The 15,130-nt window shown below is 34.1% G+C and overlaps 1 protein-coding gene across 1 annotated transcript in view; it reads left to right on the top strand.

Moving 5' to 3' along the window:
• SEMA3C (semaphorin 3C) overlaps nucleotides 1-15,130 on the top strand; it is a 196,588-nt gene that overhangs the window by 127,957 nt on the left and 53,501 nt on the right. The window contains exons 7-11 of the mRNA XM_070469942.1: nucleotides 1,540-1,659; nucleotides 3,050-3,192; nucleotides 4,638-4,752; nucleotides 7,311-7,380; nucleotides 9,357-9,501. Of these exons, the coding sequence (XP_070326043.1) occupies nucleotides 1,540-1,659; nucleotides 3,050-3,192; nucleotides 4,638-4,752; nucleotides 7,311-7,380; nucleotides 9,357-9,501 (593 nt within the window). The remainder of the gene's footprint in view (nucleotides 1-1,539; nucleotides 1,660-3,049; nucleotides 3,193-4,637; nucleotides 4,753-7,310; nucleotides 7,381-9,356; nucleotides 9,502-15,130) is intronic.

The following is a 15,130-nucleotide window of genomic DNA, read 5'->3' as shown; positions in this document are numbered from 1 at the left end:
CCACCCTTTGTTTAAGACATAACTAAAAAAGTGGTATGCAGTAGGATTAGAATCAGTCCTCTCCACAATAAACCATGCTCTGAGTCCTTTTTTTCCCTTCCTGTAAACGGATATGAGATTATAATTCAGAGCTGTGCTAATAAATCTACTGAATATCAGAAATGTATAACCTACTCTTTGGGGGCATAATTGGGTATAACAAAGCTGTGAAATAATTAATTACAAAGTTATCTCAATTTAACAGTAATTGTATCTACAGAATACTTGCATAGATTCTTCACAAATGTTCACAAAATTGTAAAGAAACTTAATTGCTCAAAATCCTTTCATACACCTGTTTTTTTGTTGTTTCCCTATAATCTGTTCCCATGGACTTCAGCTCTCTTACTAGGAAGCAGAAAAGGCAACACAATGCCTGACACACCCACTTGCTAACTGGTAGGGGTCCAGTTTGTGACCTGGTGAGCACATATTGAAAACATTCCATTCTTCATTCTATCCTAATCCAACTGGTATTGCTTATTACTAAACTGAGCTTAGAATGCTTTAAAATGTTTCGGTTCTGTCAAAATGACCACAAACTGAAGTGGCCAGGGGAGTAATTCTAGAACATCAGATGCCTTGTAGGTTGGTGGGCCAAACCTGATAAACTTTATTATTTGTTCAACTTAACTATTGTTTTGTACAAAGAAGTCACACATACCAATTTGCTATTTACTCTCCTTACTAGACTAAAAATTAATGTAGATATTAACAAAGAAGCAAAATATCATATCTTATGCACATACAGATTAAGATATCTTGTCAATAAAATGATAAATGAATTCAATCTTAAAATATCTTTTTTCTTGACTTTAAATTTTATTTTATATAAGTTAATATGTTAAGATATAGATGGCTTATTAAAATTATATTATATTACTAACATAATGTTAATATGTTATGTGTTACAATTGATAAAGTAGCATTTTGTTTACCTTATAGAAACCTTCTAGCATCAAAGAACAAAACATATACTTTTAATGATGAAATTGTGTTAATCATAGAGTTTTTAATATTCAGCAAGACTTATCTGATCATAATCCAGTTCCCATAGAAGATTGAGATTCAGGGTGCTAAATGACTTATCCCTAATTTCCAGTTTGTTAATTCCTGCCAGAATTGAAAGTCAAGTTTTCTGATTCTTAGAGTATGTTTTTACTTATTGAAAAAGTAATAAGTAAGCCATTTCTTTATTTTTAATTCCTATATTATTTCTGCTATTACTGATACACACTATATGAACATAGGTATTTAGTGTAGCTAAGTCAGACAGAGGAATTTCATCTCTATATAGGAAACCTTGTTTTGATCATTATATGTGAGACCAGATTAAACTTTATCCAATTTTTTTTTATTTGGTGGACAATGGAAAGCAATTATCAACTTAAACACTTAAACACTCTGTAATATATGTCATGATCTAATAAGCATATTTTTAAAATACCCTTTAAAACATTTGATTTGCTTTTAATTTTGTTGACATTTGCTTTTTCATAGATGAAGAGCTTTTCTCTGGAATGTATATAGATTTCATGGGGACAGATGCAGCTATTTTTCGAAGTTTAACCAAGAGGAATGCAGTCAGAACTGATCAACACAATTCCAAATGGCTAAGTGGTAAAATAACAGTTTATCCATTTTTTGAGAATCAAACTTTAAACTACTTTGTTTAATTTTATAATGAAAATTGCATTAAAATTGTTAAAAAAAATATGAGTAACAACAGTTTTGTACTCTGTGATTTTAAATATTTAGGCTAAATAAATGAATGAAATGATCCATGTTTCATATTATAACCCTTTATTAACAATTATGGAATTATCATAGGATATATTAATAATAAAATCACAGTGATATTCATTACATGTGCCTATAGACAAGAATCTTCTCCAATTGTTTAATTGTAACATATTACACTGAAGTGTCATTTATTCATTTGGTCTGCTTGTATATTTTAATGCCAAATCTAAAATTTTTCCTAAATTTATGACAGATATAATGAGTAGGGTTTATTTAGAAACTCTTCCTAATTATTTTATGCTTAGATTCTAAGGCTATAAAGGTGGTATATATTATTTTTTTCACAAATTGACCAATACTTTATGGAAACTATAAGTATGATAATTTTATTATATTCAGTATTCAGATGTTTCTAATTTGGGGGGTCACATGGAATTCACATGATGAAAAGTGCTTATTTGACTTTAATGTACAATTTCAAAAAGTTGCTATTGTTTAGAGGAGGAGGAAACTGCTAAGATCTTTGTCGTTTCACCCTGGGGATAGTTTAAACTGACCTTAAATTTGGCAATTCATTCAACATTGCACAGTTAAGCATGAATCACTATAGTTGAGCATCCTATTTCACTGATAGACCAGCATAAGAAAGCATCAATTGTCCATTTACTTCTTCAGATTTTTCCTCCAGTACATCTGGAAATAGAGTATTCTAAAGGTTGTTTTGTTCTTGAAATAAGGAATCCTTCTATGTCTTCAAATGACTGCATTTTTTGTCTTGAAAAGTTTCTCCTTCATTTCATATGCTGTATTTTAAGAAAAATGTGTTTTTCAGATCTTGGACTCTGAACTTTTCATTCTGCCTCAGTGAATTTGAATTTATATCACTAGATTGAAAGCCACACATTTAAAAACAAACTTTTTTTTCTGTGAAATGGCTATCAGATCCCATGGGAAATAGCTGGTAGAAAACTTCAATTTTTGAAAACTCATCAAGGCACAGATTTGGCAATTAATGTACTTTCAGAATGTATTGCAGACAGAGTAAAATAGTTTAAACTATAATGTTATAGCTGTACTTTGTGGCACTTGACATTCCAAATGCAGTATGTTTAGTGAATATAATTAATTGCTTTTAGACTTTTGCCTATGAATGTTGAATTGTTCCTTTATACCAAAGATGGAGAAAGCATGTGCCTGTGGTCTACATGGATGGAGAGTAGAAGGGTTTTCATCATGACTATACATATCATCTTTGTATTTTTTCTAGAACCTATGTTTGTGGATGCACATGTCATACCAGATGGCACTGATCCAAACGATGCTAAGGTGTATTTCTTCTTCAAAGAGAAGCTGGCTGACAATAGCAGAAGTACAAAACAGATTCATTCCATGACTGCTAGGATATGTCCCGTAAGTGTTAAAGTGGTTCTCATTTGAAGAAAGAGTAAGAAATTCATATTTTATAAGCACATTTTCTTTTTTCAAAAGTTTATCTTCCTACTTTTTATTATCTACTATTACCAATTAATAAAATATTAAAAGGATACATTTAGACTTAATGTTTTTTTCACTTTAGTCATATGAGATAAGCATACTGTTTCAGTAAAAAATCAATCCAAGGAAATAGCTTGGTCATGGTTTTATAAAAATTAGAAGTTTTTAATAATTTTGCTTATGCATTTAATGTATTAGTATTAAAAACAAATTGCTAAATTGTATACTATAGAAAGAAATAGAGCAGTTCTTCTGAATACAGCAAAACAACAGTAAAAGACAAATATTGAGGAATTGTCTACAATAGTGAAATTAAAAAATGCTTAATTAAAATACAGTTCTAATTTCAAACAGGGATCAAAATGTTCTTGTTAATCAACCGTGAGTATATATGTTGTTGTTGTTGTTTAGTTGCTAAGTCATGTCCAACTCTTTTGCGACCCTATGGACTATAGCCAGGTTCCTCTGTACATGGAATTTCCCAGGCAAAAATACTGGAGTGTGTAGCCCTTCCCTTCTCCAGGGGATCTTCCCCACCCAGGGATCAAACCCTGGTCTCCTGCATTGGCAGACAGGTTCTTTACCACCGAGGTACCTGGGAAGCCCGCGACTCAAAAGAACTCATGATGTCTTCTCACATACGTGTATTACAGGCTTGTCCTGATATATTTATGATTAGCATCTTTTGTACACAAGCATTTCTTAAAGCATGTAATGTTTAAAGTAGTATAATTTAAAGTGCTGCAATATTCCACTGATTGTGGAGCTCATCTGCCTCTCAGTCACTTGGAACAAAGTGGTAAGACCACCTGCTGAGGTAAAAGGCTTCAAGGTATACAGAAAAAAAATGTTATCAATAGAGGCTATTTGTGAATGATCCAAATATCATTTTCTCTGCCCTAACCAGAGAAATATGCATGTAAATCATCTGATTAGAAATACTAAGAATTAAATAATAATGCAGAGAAATGAAGGCAAGAAAATAGAAGTACTGGGAACTGCTTGGCATAAGTATAAGCCCACTCTCCTGACCACTGTAGAATCTGCAAGATTCCCTGTATACGTTAATTTATGTTTGTGTTGAAGACAGTGAGATATTTAGAAAGCTTTGAGGTGTATGTGTTTATTCAGTTCATTTTAATACATTTTCAGTTGAACTGAAAACAGAAGAATAACAGTATAACTATTTTTTTTAAGTACTTAAATCTTAACTATTCCTCTTTATTGATATGCAGATTTGGTTAACATTTTCATCCTTCAGCTTATAACAAATCCCCAAATAATAAGAATCCAAATTAAATTTTAAATACATTCCACTGTTTATTTAAGCAGTCTAAAATATGTTTTCAAAATGATTTCAGAATGATACGGGTGGACTGCGTAGCCTTGTCAACAAGTGGACTACTTTCTTAAAAGCGAGGCTGGTGTGTTCAGTAACTGATGAAGATGGCCCAGAGACACACTTTGATGAATTAGGTACATAAATGTGAGATTTAAAAATGCTTTTGAGAGAGAATTTGTAAAGTTTACAGTTCTGAATTAATGATCTGGGTACTACTCATGAATTTCCTGAAGTGTTTTTTAAATCTTTCTTACCCCTAAGTGCACAGCTGAAACATATAGTTCGTTGAATCCACCATGATATATAGATCAATGTGTTCTGTATATGTGTTAGTATATGTGTCATAGAGACTGACAGAGAGAAGTATTGTATAATTTATGCATAAGTAATAATGTGCTTGTGCTTTTTTAAAATGGTTGTGTATTTCATATATGTTTGAATTCTGATATTCTAGTTTAAAATCAATTTGCATGAAAATATAGCTATACATTCTTACTACAGTTAATGAGGAGAATCAAAGGTTAGAGAAGTGTCAGAGTGGAAATTAGACTTATGCTCCAGTTTTAGTTCTTCTTGGTGACCCTGGGACTAAATATTCTCAGCATGTGCGACATGAGAAGGGTTATATGTTCCAAGTCAAATAAGGACAGACAATCTGATTCCTTTCTCCCAAGGAACAATTCTCTTTTTAACCAGAATAACTTGGTACATATCATAGTATCATGTTGACCAAGTTATGTTTAGAAATGATTTTTATTTTGCTTTAATTCATTGAAGTATAAAATGGTCACTAATCTCAAATATTGAAGCAGGTGATGAGGTAAGTAATAAAAAGGTGTTATAATATGATTCTGTTGTTGTTTAGTCACTCAGTCAAGCCCAACTCTTTGCTACTTCATGGACTGCAGCACGCCAGGCTCCTCTGCTCTCCACTATCTCCTGGAGTTTGCTCAAATTCATGTGCAAATATGGTTCTAGCAGTTACAACAACTGAAATAGACATTTGGTCTCCTGAAAAGCCATTATGTTGATCATAGAAACACAAATTTCTACTTCCGTTTTTCTAGAAAAGAAGTTTTAAGTATGATTTTGTGTTATAACCTAGTCACTATTTCCTCCAGAATTCTTTACAAGTATTGTATATTTATGTTTCGGTGACATGGAATGTTTCAGTCTCTCCTTATTTTAGGGAGAGCTAGATAGTGCCAGCCTTTGTTCACATATAGAAAGACTAGTGGTTATTACTTTATTACTTAAGATGTCCTAAATTTATTGTGAATAAAAATACATCTTTCTTTGTATTGGTCAGCAAGAATGTTATTTGCAAAAAGATCCCTAAATCCAGATATTCCTTGTATTTATAACAATTGGTTATTATTGAGATTTGCTACCAGAAATCTACTCCCAGATTCTGTCATTTATTGCACCTGCACCTCATCATCTGTAACTTTCCTTTTGCCTCCATATAGTTTAAAATACTTATAGCACTTTTGACTGAAAGACAAAAGGTCTTACTTTATAAAGTCATTGTGAAAAAGTTTTCTTCCATGTTCAAATTCTAACCCTAGGTTAAAGAGAAATTTAGATTTGTAATACTTTTTAAATTAAAAAAGTAGCATTTTATCATTAAAGGATATTTAGAAATTTCAGGAAAAAAAGAAGAAACATAAAAATTTCTGTAGCTTTGTCAGCCAGAAATACTCACTGGTCATCTTCTTATACACTGATGTATAGTTTAAAGGTTTACATGGTTCTAGTTCATATTAAATACTGTTATGTCTCTTCTACTTAATATTATTTTATTAACATGGTTTCCATAAGGTAATAGTCCCCAAAAAATGTCTTAGTGTTTATTCAAGAAACTAAGATCATGGCATACAATCCCATCCCTTCATGGCAAATAGATGGGGAAACAATGGAAATGGTGACAAACTTTATTTTCTTGGGCTCCAAAATCACTGCAGGTGGTGACTGCAGCCATGAAATTAAAAGATGCTTGCCCCTTGGAAGGAAAGTTATGACCAACCTAGACAGCATATTAAAAAACTGAAACATTACTTTGCCCACAAAGGTCCATCTAGTCAAAGCTATGGTTTTTCCAGGAGTCATATATGGATGTGAGAGTTGGACTATAAAGAAAGCTGAGCACTGAAGAATTAATGCTTTTGAACTGTGATGTTGGGGAAGACACTTGAGAGTCCCTTTGACTGCCAGAAGATCAAACCAGTCTATTCTGAAGGAAATCAGTCCTGAATATTCACTGGAAGGATGGATGCTGAAGCTGAAACTCCAATCCTTTGGCCACCTGATGCAAAGGACTGATTCCTTGGAAAAGACCCTAGTGCTGGGAAAGATTGAGGGCAGGAGGAGAAGGGGACAACAGAGGATGAGATGGTTGGATGGCATCAGTGACTCAGTGGACATGAATCTGAGTAATCTCTGGGAGTTGGTGATGGACAGGGAAGCCTGGCGTGCTGCAGTCCATGGGATCGCAAAGAGTCTGACATGACTGAGTGACTGAACTGAATATTTTATTTATTTTACCAAGTGCTTATCTGTTAGTTCCTGTCCAATTATAATGATGCTGCAGGAATGTATTTCTGAATAATACTTTTCATAGTTGAAATTGTTCTCTTAGGTTAAATTTTTAAAATATTTGGAAACTTTAAAAAATTATATTTCTCTCTTGCAGAGGATGTGTTTCTGCTGGAAATGGATAACCCAAGGACAACGCTAGTGTATGGCATTTTTACAACATCAAGGTAATTATTAAACAAATAAATTGTATGAATTAAACAATAACCTTTATTGAGTAATAGTAATTATAAAAACATTCTTTCAACTCTTTAATTTTACGTAGCACTTAGGAGGCAGCCCTCTCATTTTATTAATCGTGTTTAATTATTAAATGTATTTAAATGGAACTCATACTTTTGAAATAGTTTTGTATGAAGTATTTGTAATAATTATATAATTTTTTCCTCAAAGAATGGAAAATATGAGCTACAATGCAGGTATAATGTATATAAGTTATATTGTTTTAAGGAAATAACTTGAAGACTCATGATGCAAATAGAACTTGGCATTTCTATTATCATTTTTATTTCAGGAGCAAAAGTGTCGACTGTCAACACACTGAAACAGTTACCATCTTCGATGTGACAGTATTTCATATTTTTAAAAATAGCTTTGTTTTCTAATATATCAGAAATGCCCAATCTCAATTATCACATTTCAAGACTGTCCAACATAGCCTCATCCTTTCCTGTATGTTTTCCTGTGTACTATTTTATGCCAGGAATATTAACCAGCATTCAGTACAATACTCTATTTGTCATATGACCAATTTAGAATGTATTTTCATTAGACAATCAACTACAAAATAAAAATCTAAACATTTTCCTGTTCTTCTCCAGTGGAGGTAATATGGTGTAATTTTCAACTTTAATGAAGCATTCAAAGTAAAATTGATTCTAAATCGTATTTACTTTGCTCTACAAGATATCTAAAAACACATCCTTTGGGGTGAGTTTAACAGGAAAAAAAATTAACAGGAAAAAAAATTCTTGATTTAAATCCCAAAGAATTGAACAGAGCAAAAGAACTAAATTCTTAAGAAAAAAATATTTGTATCAAAAAAGTTATTTCCCAACACCAATAAATTTAACAGGGAAAAATTTTAATTGTCATTTCTGACTATCGATGCTAATGATTAATAATATATCTTGGTTCTTTCAATGGGCACGTAAGTTTCCCATTAGGCGTCTAATTTAAGAAAAATATGTGAGTCAGAAAAACGTTGGTTTCAGTCCATCTGCCCAATGACAATGGAAATAGTTTCCAGAAAGGATACAAATAAATTTTATGAGTTTTTCTGACTTAAGGTAATTTAATGAGACATTTTTGAACCCTGTTGTTTTCTTCTGTGACTAATAGGGAATATTTACAACAATTTCTCCAACTACCATTTAGGACAACATTATAAGAGCACTTTTACATGAAAATAATCTTAAGACAAGGAGATAGAGTGTTCACTTATCAGTAAGATTTGTTTTGTGAGTTAAATTATGATAGGCTGTATCAGTGGTGACTTAGAATTCAAATCATATTTTGTAATAAATCAATAATTCTTTTTTTTGGTGCCAAGACAAACCACTTTGAAATTTCTTTGATTTGTTCTATATTTTGGGCCAGATTCACTGAGTACTTTATTGTAACTTAATATCTACTATGTTCGTGGATGAACTAAATGTCTTAATACTTTTTTATATCAATGGCTATTTCAAGTTTTTTGGCTTAACTTGTGTACCATAACATTCAACTTTTTATCATTGATTTTGCCATTTATTTCAAGCTGTATTTAAATTTATTTATTTATTTTTAACTTTTTATTTTATATTGCAATTGGGCTTTCCCAGTGGCTCAGTGGTAAAGAATCCACTTGCAGGATGGGAGACTAAGGAGACATGAGCTCAATCCCTGGGTTGGAAGATCCCCTGGAGGGAAGAAGTGGCAGCCCACTCCAGTATTCTTGCCTGGAGAACCCTATGGGCAGAAGAGCCTGGTGGGCTGTGGTCCGTGGGATCACAAAGAAGCAGACACTGTTGAAGCCATTGAGCATGCATAGGATTAACAATGTTGTGATGATTTCAGGTGCACAACATAGTGACTGATACAATCACCTTTAAATTTAGGAGGTAGTAAAGTTAATATTTTTCTATTTTCTTTTTTTTTTCAGCTCAGTCTTTAAAGGATCAGCAGTATGTGTGTATCATTTCTCTGACATACAGACTGTGTTTAATGGGCCTTTTGCACACAAAGAAGGGCCCAATCATCAGCTGATTTCCTACCAGGGGAGAATTCCGTATCCTCGCCCTGGGACTGTAAGTATCCAGCAAACTTCCTTAGTTACTTTACTTTTCAAAAAGATATAACTTACTAAGAAATGAATATCATGTTGATGTTAATTAAATACAAACATAGACCTACTGGTATACTCATTATGATTTTTTCACTGGATGAGTTCTTATACTTGGGATTTTAGAAATATGTATGTTACAGAATTCTATACAATATTTTTCTAAATGCTCTTGGTATTAATAATAAAATCTCATTTATATTTTAAGACAGCTGGATATGTTAGATAGGGAAGAGATATTTTCCTAATTTTAATGGCATAGAAACTACAGCTTGGAAAATGGTAACATTTTGAAGGCAGTCTACTAATTTGAATTCCAGTTGCTTTTCACAATTTTTCTTATAATAAGAAATCTCATTTATTTTAATGAAATTATCCTCCTGTGAGAATTAACTTAGTAATCAATCTGCAAAGCTATTTCAATTTTAGGAATATATTTAATTAAAAATTATGTATTGTATATTTCTCAAGGAAATAAAATGATATTTGTGAGCAAATAATGACAATGAAAGTGAGATTATAATTCAAATAAAAAGTTTTGAGGTATTCAAATATAACCATGTCTTGAAGCATTGTACTATTAAGGGGTAGATTGGAAACTACCTTTTCCATCTCAAGGTACAGACAGTGCACTGGCAGATTGGAACAGTTTTTCAAGGACAGTGGTCATAGTCTTACTGTGTGTGTGTGTGTGTGTGTGTGTGTGTGTGCGCACGCGCACTCGATAAGACATGTCTGACTCTGCAATCCCATGGACTGTAAGTCCACCGGGCTCCTCTGTCCATGGAATTCTTCAGGCAGGAATACTGATGTGTGTTGCCATTTCCTTCTCATGGGGATCCACCTGGGAAGACCACGGTGACTCAGACAGTAAAGAATCTGCCTGCAATGCAGGAGACGCAGGTTCAATCCCTGGATCAGGAAGTTCCCCTGGAGAAGGGAATGGCCACCCTCTCCAGTATTGTTGCCTGGAGAATTCCGTAGACAAAGGAGCCTCATGGACTACAGTCCATGGGGTTGCAAAGAGGCAGACATGACTGAGGGACTAACACAGTCTTACTGTTTGTTTTTAATTTGAATTATAGTAATGCTGTGTTGCAGACTAGAATATTGGTTAGTTCTGTCTCTGTTAAATGTTATACATCACTCTCACTGAGAGGAGATGTTACATAATTGACCATCAAGAGGAGTATAATTCTCTTAAATTCTTGCATTTCGTAAAATAAGGTTATATTTATAAAATGGGTTGGATATAAGTAAAGAATGATTTTATTTTTTAAAAAATCAAAGAAAGCTATTAAAATAATATTTACTTGAACAAAATACTTTTCATTTTTATTTAAATATGAAATTCCCTTTGTCAGTATGCTTTCAGACATTCATCTCTCATAGGTTTTGCTTACTGCTGATTGACTTTATTTTTGTATTATTATTAAATTTTATTTGCAATATATATTTCTTTGTTGTCTAATCATGTTGAGTTATACTACTGTCAATTTTTTGACAAGAAAAAAATGTGTTAATAAGCCTTTAAAGAAGATGTTTATTCAAAATTAAAAGAGCTCAGGTTTGGTTCCTTGGCTGCTGCTGCTGCTGCTGCTGCTAACTCACTTCAGTCGTGTCCGACTCTGTGCAACCCCACGACGGCAGCCCACCAGGCTCCCCCGTCCCTGGGATTCTCCAGGCAAGAACGCTGGAGTGGGTTGCCATTTCCTTCTCCAGTGCAGGAAAGTGAAGTCGCTCAGTCACGACCCCGTGGACTGCAGCCCACCAGGCCCCTCCGTCCATGGGAGTTCCCAGGCAGGAGTACTGGAGTGGATTGCTATTGCCTTCTCCGGGTTCCCTGGCTAGGAAGCTCAAATAGGTATTGCTAACTTCTAATTAACTTTGGAAAGACTCAAAAATTGCTACTTATCCATGAAAGTATTGAGTTTTGAAAAGCTAGTTAATCATAACTGGCAACAAAATCTTACCATAGAATTTACAGTCTCCTTTTAAATGATCTCTCTTTGATGCTTATAGCTCAACAGAAGATGGAAGAAACATTTAACTATTTGGTATCACACAAGGAAAAGAAATCAAGAGCCATATCCATCTTAGGGTATTAGAGTGTATTAGATAAGAAACAGGTGGTTAGTGGTTTAGTCTCAAGTCGTGTCCCACTCTTGCTACCCTGTGGACTGTAGCCTTCCAGGCTCCTCTGTCCATGGGATTCTCCAGGCAAGAATACTGGAGTGGGTTGCCATTTCCTTCTCCAGGGGATCTTCCCAACCCAAGAATTGAACCCGGGTCTCCTGCACTGCAGGCAGATTCTTTACCAACTGAGCAAATTATATAAAAGAAGAGGAAGCTGAATAACTTTCAAATTGCATTGTAACTCAAGGCTTGCATTATTTTATTGAATGTAGTTCATATATTTTCAAATTATTCACTGATAATGTATCCAAAGATACGTCATATGTTTGAGAATTACTTGCTATTTGAATTGGATCAAGTCACTGTTTCATCTTAAGTCATAAAATTAAGAGATGGCTGTGATTGCATTTGTTTTCATCAGTTATTCTATTGAACAAAATACATGTGGGATTAATACAGTAGCAATTGATTTGTAAACTGAATAAAATTCCATTTTCTACCATGAATCCTTAAGATAAACACCTCAGATACACATGAAAGAGAGCCATGCCAAGTAAATAAAGGTTTGAGGACTCAGCCTTTGTGAGTGCTGGAGTCAGCTTGTACCTGGCTGGTAAGAAGAGCTTGCATTCACCTCATCTCAGTCAAAGAGATCACAGTAGCAATTTGGAATCAGCCATGGATGGAGTCCTACATCATGGAAATTGACGATGTTACTAATTAGGATTTTTTTTTTTCCCCTGAAGAAAACCAACCCCTTGACCCCACAGTGCCTCATAAAGACCCTTCACCAATGGCAGCTCAAAAAGACTCTGAGAATGACAGTGAGAAAAACATTCATGTCAAACTTTTATTGTACATAAAATGTGAGAGTAGATAATTCCTTTTTAGTAAAGCAAGTAAACCACTGCCAAATTAGAAAATTCTGCTCACAGTTCCACTTTGCATTATTTCCGAGCTCCTAAGCATAAGCATTTTTCCTCTTCCAAAGCAATGTGAAATAAGCCAGGGCTTAGTGACACATCTGGAGCAGACTCTGTGAAAAAAGGGAGTGAGTTGTCAGTGCTTAAGACCTATTTCTATAATGTAGTTGCTTACATCTGGTGTTGAGATCACAGCAGCTCCTTTAAGTAAAAAAAGAAGTTGTCAGATGAGTGATCCTTAGAGAATAAAAAAGGCTGGGTGGAGGAATAACCTCTGGAACTCCTCCTGGAAAAGCATACCTCCTTGAAGATTCAGTCCCTCCACCCTTTACTGAGCAAAACACCATGAAGTCAGCTCTCTGACTCAGAGCAGTCTGCATATGTCTCTTTCCTAGGGTTTTAAGGTTTAATATCCCATTCATGTAGCCAGAAGACTCACAGCCAAGTGACCCAAAACATTCTTTTTTCTCTAGGGTTAAGAATGTTGCCTCTGAAGTCCTCCCAATGTAGGATCAGCTATGATCATCATACTTTAATTCCCTATGTAGTCCAGTTGCTGGCTCAACCTCATAACTGTGTGACTGGATTCTTAAAGAAATGACACTAGCAGAAATCTGATACCCTCATTCTAATGTTCCCTGTAGGTGCTTCTTGTAAAGCAGGGTTGAGCGCTTTGTTAGCAAACTGTCCCAACCAGCAAACCCAAGTCAGTAGGTAGAAGCCTGCCAATTGTGTCATAATGTTTTTCCATAAGTAATACAAGTTTGTGGAAGAAACAGGACACCTTTGGTATGTTGCAAAGGGCAGCCAAAGACTGCAGATTCTCTCTGTGGTTGAGCTAACATATAACATTATTCTGATGCAACGTGTATAAGCTTCTGTAGAAGACTGTAACTGTGTTTGCTTACCCCATACTGTTAAAGCAGAACCTCATGAAAATGATCAGTTTTAACATCTGTTTATAAGTGGACTAGAACCATCTGCTTCATTCACAGTGCTTTGAATAGGTCTACAACCTGGTGCAGCAAAAGAACACAGAGAATGCATGATCTACATATTTAATAGAAGAAAAAGAGAAACTTTTTTGCTGACCCTTTTGTCAATTTCATGCATCTTCTGGTTGTTTTTACAGTAGAAGCATTTCAGTTCCTAATAGACATTTTAAAACATTGTTAGCGTAGTTAACAATAAAATTCAGCGCATAAGGCATATAGACATGAAAAGTTAATTACATATTCTTTCACGTAAGTATTCAAGGCATGTGAATAAAACAGACAATAAATATTATTGAAATCTCGAGAAAAAAGAGATTGTCATGGGACAGTCTAGTTTGGAAAGGCATGTAATTGACCTGGCCCTGAAGGGTAGTTGATGTGGATAATTTGAATAAGTAAGGAAGGATGTTTCAGGCAAAGGTTACTGTGTACATTACAAGGCAAAGATAGAAATTAATCAATGAGTCCTAGAAACTCTTCATGGGCTAGTAGGACTGTAACAAAGGGCTCTTTTAAGTCATGGAGGATAAATACCAGAAAGATGAGGGCCAGCTGGTGCATAAATTCAAGTCTTCAGCTATTTAATTCTTTGCACTTTAAGTAAAGGGCCAAGACTACCAGGGTTTAAACATAAGATCAATTTCTCTCAGAACACAAGTTTCAAAGACTAATACTAGAAACTAGCCCAGATTCTATAATATCATTTATTTATGTCCATTTATTTATCCATATGCCATTTGTCATCCAGGTGTTAAGTCAAGCTCCGTTTGAACATGCTCGTTACTCCTTTAATTAGTTTTACCTTTTTTTTTTCTGTTTCCTGTCTTTAGTGTCAACTCCTACTTCTTCCCTTCACTTTGTGATTCATGATTTAGGATTGCTCCAGGCATTATAGTTGCCAGAATATTCCAAACTATTTTTGAAATCTCTAAACCTCTTCACTAATTCTGTCAGCCTTAAGTTCTCTAATAAATTCGTTTTAAAAGCATTGGTTCTTATTGATTGTGAGTCAAACTCTGTTTTTATTTTACATTTATCATAAATTATATGTCACAGTTGTTATGTTACTTTGAATATGTCCATCTTTCTTACTAGAACACTTGTGTCTAGAAGACAGTGGTTGCTTCCTATCCTTAAATCCCCTGCTGAGCACTTCAAAATCCTTTTTGAATAAAAGCTGTCAAAAAATTGACATATGAATTGATATGTGAACACATTAATGCTGAAAACCAGTATAATGGGTGAGTGGATTAGGAGCAGATACTCAGAATACCTGAGAATAGGAAGGAAATTAGAGATACTTCCTGATAAGATACATGGCATCCTCATTGTTCCTAGCATTTCACACTAGCACTTTAGTAATCAAAACACTTAAAATGTCTTTACACAAAGAAAGGAATGCTTATCATCACTTGATAAACAGAGAGCTAAAACTAGAGGAAAACAAACACCTGAAGGGGAAATTTAACCAAAATTACTTAATGACTATTTGTAGAGCAAAATTATCCTTCCTATGAATGAGACAGCAGCCCAGTTAATG

This window comes from Odocoileus virginianus, chromosome 1 (assembly GCF_023699985.2).
Source record: "Odocoileus virginianus isolate 20LAN1187 ecotype Illinois chromosome 1, Ovbor_1.2, whole genome shotgun sequence".
Taxonomy (NCBI): domain Eukaryota; kingdom Metazoa; phylum Chordata; class Mammalia; order Artiodactyla; family Cervidae; genus Odocoileus; species Odocoileus virginianus.
The sequence above is the reverse complement of the archived record's forward strand: the minus strand, read 5'-3'. Positions and strand labels throughout refer to the sequence as shown.